The sequence below is a fragment of the Cyphomyrmex costatus genome, unplaced genomic scaffold, assembly GCF_001594065.2.
Source record: "Cyphomyrmex costatus isolate MS0001 unplaced genomic scaffold, Ccosl1.0 scaffold990, whole genome shotgun sequence".
NCBI classification, from domain to species: domain Eukaryota; kingdom Metazoa; phylum Arthropoda; class Insecta; order Hymenoptera; family Formicidae; genus Cyphomyrmex; species Cyphomyrmex costatus.
Window position 1 is genome coordinate 26,685 of NW_017280583.1, and position 6,121 is coordinate 32,805.

Below are 6,121 nucleotides of genomic sequence, written 5' to 3' on the forward strand. Positions count from 1 at the left end.
GTAAATTAAAATCTTCCTCTTAGAATAAATGATTGGGCGCTGTGGCGTTGCTAGCAAGAATGTTTTCTTAAAAGTGCTCACAATTAGCTGTACAGCATACACAGTTATGGAGAGCGTTTTTGGGACGATTTAACGATATTAGCGTGTCCATTCGTATTAAGTGTGTGCAGTATTCAATGCATTTTTTGCTAAATTATCCTGAATTGAGAAAGGATATCACAGATATTCACTATGAAGTCGTTGTGGCTATCGTGACGACTGCCAGACGAGACTTTAAAGTTGTGTCAGACAGTGAGGATTTGCTCGAATTTGTCAAAGAAAGGACTTTGGATAAAAAGGTAGAATATTAAAGTTAATTTGTTTGAATTGTAGTGCTGTAGTTTATAATGCTTTCTTGTACATAATATGATCTTTACTTATGCAGATATTTAATTACTAGTGAAGGAAAATAGTGAGCAAAACTCCGAAATTATTGACCGAGATTGGTGCAGAGAGAATCAATTACCCGAAGAGACGCGATGCAGATTGGAAGGTTCGAAGTACATGGCGCGTTGGTTATTAGGATTGAAAACTAACGTACTGTCAGTACAAAAGACGGTCAGAACGCTGTATGCTTTCATGGTGAACAAAGGTTACTTGTTGTCTCAGGGACGCTTGAGGAAAGCTGAAATGAGTTGGTTAAGATTACAAGTTGGTTACTTAATGTTAAAAATATGCGAACGAAAGGGTGATCAATTCACTGCAGAACATATAAATATACAGGCTGTTTTGAAAAAAGTATTTAGGATTTATATGGTAAGATAGTACCTACATACTATACTAAGTAAGAAAGTCTTATAGATCAAAAATTGATTTTCAGATATAAACAATTTTATACGTTAATATTTTACTAGGTTTTAAGAACTACTAGTGAAGGAAAATAGTGAGCAAAATTCCGAAATTATTGACGGAGATTGGTGCAGAGAGGATCAATTACCCGAAGAGACACGATGCAGATTGGAAGGTTTGAAGTGCATGGCGCGTTGGTTATTAGGATTGAAAACTGACGTACTGTCAGTACAAAAGACGTTCAGAATGTTGAATGCTTTCATGGTGAACAAAAGTTACTTGTTGTCTCACAGGGACGCTTGAGGAAAGCTGAAATGAGTTGGTTAAGATTATACAAGCTCTTCCGTGGGAGGTACGGCCTTGTCGTGACACGGGAGCTCACCCTGAGGTACGTGGAGGGCCTCCGGGTGCTAACAGTACCTCGTACGGCTCTTACCGTTAAATAGAGAAGTCCTGTACACTGGGTCCGGTTCCCCAAGGGGTGGCGGGGTGTTCTTTGGGACGCCCCGTCTCCCTGGAGGTCCCACGTCCATCTAAGGGCGTGGGCCCCAATGTGCCGGTAGGGGTTAGCGGCCCTGATTGCAATCACCCGGGGTCCAGGCTCCGTTAGGGGGACGAATGGTCACTGCCCTGGAGGGGGAGGGGGGGCACGGAGGCGCCTGCCTGCGACTCCCGTTTCCCCGGGGCCCGCTTCGATCCCCTTATGGGGGCCGGGGCGGTTCCCGGGACGACGGGGGGAGCGAAGTGGCGACGCCGGTGCTCCGGCAGGTGGGAGCGGCCGTGGCTGGGTGCTCTTGGCCACGGCCTGTCCCCATGCCAAGGGATGGGGTGGGGGGTATTAACCTCCCCTCATTGCACGACGGCCGGGGGAGGACCTTGGTCCTCTCACCGGCGCCTGGGGTCTGGGGGGTCGTTGACTGCGGTCGGCGGCGCGCCCGGATCTCAGGCCAGACGGGCTTGAGCCTGGGCCCTGCGTGCGTCTCCCGCCGGCTTAGGCCGGGGGAGGGATCACAGGGCGGCGGATTGACGAACGGACTTTATGACAAGGACCGGTACTGAGATAGACCCCGACCAAACGGACGGACGGAAGGACTCAAACGAGCTGTACGATGGAGGATAAGGAAAACAGGAAAGACCACGAGGTCCCCCACATTCCTGGGTCCACCTCGAGGCCTCTCCATGGACCATAAGGAACAAGAAAAGAGGAAGGAGAGTAGGAGGTTCCGATGGGATCATCCTCTAACAAAACGAGTCGGCCTAAGAGAACACGAGTTGGATTTGAAGACGTGGATTTCGGTTACATCGGGGATCGCCTTTGTATGTTCAGGGACCATCTCCCCATTGAGATCTGCGACAAGAAGAATTATTATGGACCATCACCAGTCCAAGGATGGATTAGGACACCGAAGGAAAACGCAACCCGGCGCTGGTAGACCGCTTGTAAAATAGTCTACCAACCTACTTTCTATGATTTATGATGGAGTGTAAAAATAAGTACCACGTCCTGGGTCGGATTCAGGACACCGGCGTGCGGAGAATTATCGTCCCGGGTTCCCCCCCGTCGTCATCATGTGTCGGGCTATCCACTACTTGCACCGCGGGGGTAGTGGCTGAACATATGACTGCGAAGCCCACGGACTCAGGGCTTGAGTCCGAGAAGTATAGACAAACTCCCCCCCGAGTGAGAGGAGGTGGCTCCTCGGAGGATGAGGACAGTGTGACAAGGAATAAAACCTCGGTCAGTACCAGGTCTCAGGCGGGCCACAGCAAGGAGTCGGATATGTCCTTCTACTATGTGGAGGAAGACTTCGGGAGTCGATCATAGCGAGAGCGAGAAGGATGGAAAGGTGGGTAAACCCGGCGGATTTTTCCGTAAGCCGAGTCCCACATCGAAGACAAGAGCTATTAGGAAATCTCGAAGCTCTCAGAAGATCATCGTCTCGTCTGATGAGGAAGGAGAGCCTCCTGACAAATGCTCACGAGTTCACGATGGATCACCATCTAGTAAGAGAGGACGAACGCCATTGGCCTCCAACTCTCAGGAGGCGGAGATACCATACCAAACTAGGGGATATATATCCCGCAGGGAAGCTCTACGGAAGGTTAACGAGGAACAGGAGAAGCGCCTTCAGCTTAAGCGCGAACTAGTAATTAGACAACTTTCTCGCAAAGGATTACTTACTGGCAGCAAAAAGAAGAGACTTGACCAGGATAAATATCAAGAAGACGCGGAGAGCTTGCCCTCCGACGAAATCAAAAAGACTGCAGACGAAAGGCTCTTAGAAGTAATCCGCATCGCTAAGACTTCGAACAACCTGAAGGGGACATATAAGGGCTCGCTTCAACTAATAGCACAGTCCCTATTAATAGATCTCGATGTCTTACACGAGAGATATGGTCTATCCAAGGAAGATGCTACCTCGATAGAGATTGACCTGTTGAAAAAGGAGATGGTCTCGCTCAAGGGAAAAATGAGCTCTGATTTAGAGCTCGAGAGAGCAAAGACTAAGACAGCGGAAGAACGAGTGGATGTACTCGAGGAAGAGATTTTCCAAACAAAAAGAGACATGGAAAAATTAAGGCGAGAGAACAGTTCTGCTGTTTCTAATACAATCGCTAAAGGACTAGATACCAACATCGCGAGTACCTCCAAGGGCACCTCTGTCTTGAGCCAGGCTTTGACTCGTAAGAAGTCACTGAGGTCAGGACAACAGTCTAAAAAAAAGACACCTGTCTACACTGAGGAGCCCTTGAACATCATGGACATCAGCAACGAAGAAGACACTGAAAAGGTAGTTCTCCCTCCAAGGGAAGAATGGCCACCACCGAACAGGCCTAAACGCAACAAGCCTTCGATCATCAGAGATGTGGTCTTAGGCGAGAGCGAGCGTATCGACATAGTCAACGGCAAGATCGTTGCCGTTGGAAGTTCGGAGAGGAAGGACAAGTCGCAGAAGAAGCGTACTGATAACAGGAAAGAGCCACCGGACACGCGTGAACCAAATTCGATCTCCAGCATTAAGGAGTTAATTAGGGAAGTGATTAGAGAGGAAATGGGCTCTCAGAAGATTTCCCAACCCTCTCAGAATACACCGAAGCTACGGAATAAAGCTCCTCCACGAGACAAGGCTCCTCCACGGGAGCGGAGCAGTTCGGGAAGGTCTAAGTCAAGACCGAGACTAGCTCCTCCGGTCAACGAGACCTGGACTACCATTATCGGTAGGAAGGTCAAAAAGGCAGCTGCTTCCAATATTACTCAGGGGAAACAGACAGGAAGGAATCAGACAACAAAGGACGCGGTCAAGGAAAGGAAACTACCTCGCACTGCTGCGGTACAAATCCTGATGCAAGGTGAATCAGACTCTAAGGATAGTACAAGGCCTCGCAATTATGCTGAGGTATTGAAACTGGCCAGAGATAAGATTAACGTTAATGACCTCGGAATAACAGATCTACGTTCAAGGAAGGCGAAAACTGGGGCTTTTCTGATCGAGATTCCTGGCCCCGACAACGAGGCAAAAGCCAATAAATTGGCTACTAGACTCCAGGACGTATTCAAAGGAAATGAGGACATCAAGATCTCCAGGCCTATAATAACATCCGACATAAGGCTTACGGGTCTCGATGACTCCATTACATCATCCGACCTGTGGGTATGGTTATGTAACACATACAATTGTGGGCAATTGGATGTCAGGGTCTTTTCGATAACGACGGCACGCAATGGTATGGGTACTTGCGTTGTCAAATGCCCTGTTAGGGTTGCCAATGATCTTGTTGATAAAAAGAAAATCAATTTAGGCTGGACAAATGCAAGGGTCACTCTCTTTCCCGGGCGAAGGTTGCAATGCCATCGATGCATGCAATTCGGACACGTAAGAACCGACTGTAAAAGTGCTATAGACAGGAGTGCTGACTGTTATCGTTGTGGTCAGACAGGCCATGTGGCCAAATCGTGTAAAAATGCGGCCATGTGCGCCATATGCGCTGCAGTGGTGGCCCCATCCGCGCATAGGATGGGAGGTCCGAACTGCGACCCGGACAAATACGTATCGATGTCCAGGCGGAAGGAACGACTTAATAAGGATAGGACATTGAAGCCCACTAAACCGGCTCTTCAGGGGGACAACATGATGATTCCAATCTCGGACAAGGAAGCGTGCACCGCCATGAAGGTGGAGATGCTTGAGACTTTGATTGCACAAACGTCCTCTCTGACTAACAAGGCGCCAATTGCCTCCTCTTCATTAGCTGGAACTGAACCCTCTATAGAGGAGGAGCACGATACGGTGCCCTTAAATTGGGCAGATGATTTTGAACCGGAGACAATTCCCTGGTCGGAACCACCGAAAGAAGACACTGCTGAAGTTACCAATGGCTAATTACGTTCTTCAAGCTAATCTCAATAGATCACGGAATGCTATGGACCTTTTGTCTCAGGCCATGATTTCTCACAACGCTGGCCTGGCCATCATCTCCGTACCGAACAGGATCCAGGATCACCCCTATTGGGCTAGTGATCATAATGAAGATGCGGCTATTATATCGAAAAGGAGTAAGTCTCCACTCTCCTTTGTGAAAATAGCCGCAGGGAAAGGCTATGTTACTGTGAAATGGGGCAAGATCTATGTCACGAGCGTTTACTTTTTGCCGACTCCTCCGCTCAATGAGTTTGAGGAATTGTTGGATGATCTGGGCAATCACCTCCAGACCCTATCCAACCATCCAATCATAGTAGCTGGCGACTTTAATGCCAGATCCACCCATTGGGGGGATAGGATGTCCAATCCTAGAGGAAGGCTTCTTCTAGACTAGGCATTGGCCCTGGGCCTGATCTGTATGAACGTGAGCAACGAATACACGTGTGTGAGGGCCGCCGGTGGTTCCATGGTCGACACAACTTGGATCAATCAGTGCCTTCGCGATCGCGCTTCTCATTGGACCGTTCTTCCCGAAGAAATTCTGTCGGACCACAGGCTGATAAGGATGCAAATTGGCTTCGATGAGGCACAAGAGAGACGACTAGCGATCAAGGAACTACGCTGGGTTGCCAAGAGATTGGACACGGATTCTCTTGAATCTTCGCTCCTGACTCGAACATGGCCTAAGCGAACTATGCTCGAGGAGGATCGTATTCTGGTGGATCTGAACGAAGAAGCAGAAGAGATCCAGAGCAGGATGATCGAAGCCTGTGACGCTTCTATGCCACGTGCTAAGTACAGGCCCAGAAATGCGGTTCACTGGTGGAGTCAGACCATTGCGGATTTGAGGTTTGAAGCCATGAGAGCTCGCC

At 48.9% G+C, this 6,121-nt stretch overlaps 1 protein-coding gene across 1 annotated transcript; it reads left to right on the top strand.

Annotated features, from left to right (window-relative positions):
- Window positions 1–5,250: 5,250 nt before the first annotated feature.
- Window positions 5,251–5,643, top strand: LOC108782256 (uncharacterized). The gene has a single exon (XM_018550474.1). The coding sequence runs from the start codon at window positions 5,251–5,253 to the stop codon at window positions 5,641–5,643; it is 393 nt and encodes a 130-aa protein (XP_018405976.1).
- The last annotated feature ends 478 nt before the right edge of the window (window positions 5,644–6,121 follow it).

Excerpts from the sequence above, each read along its gene's own strand:
- LOC108782256 (XM_018550474.1), top strand. The coding sequence starts at position 5,251 with ATGGACCTTTTGTCTCAGGCCATGATTTCTCACAACGCTGGCCTGGCC.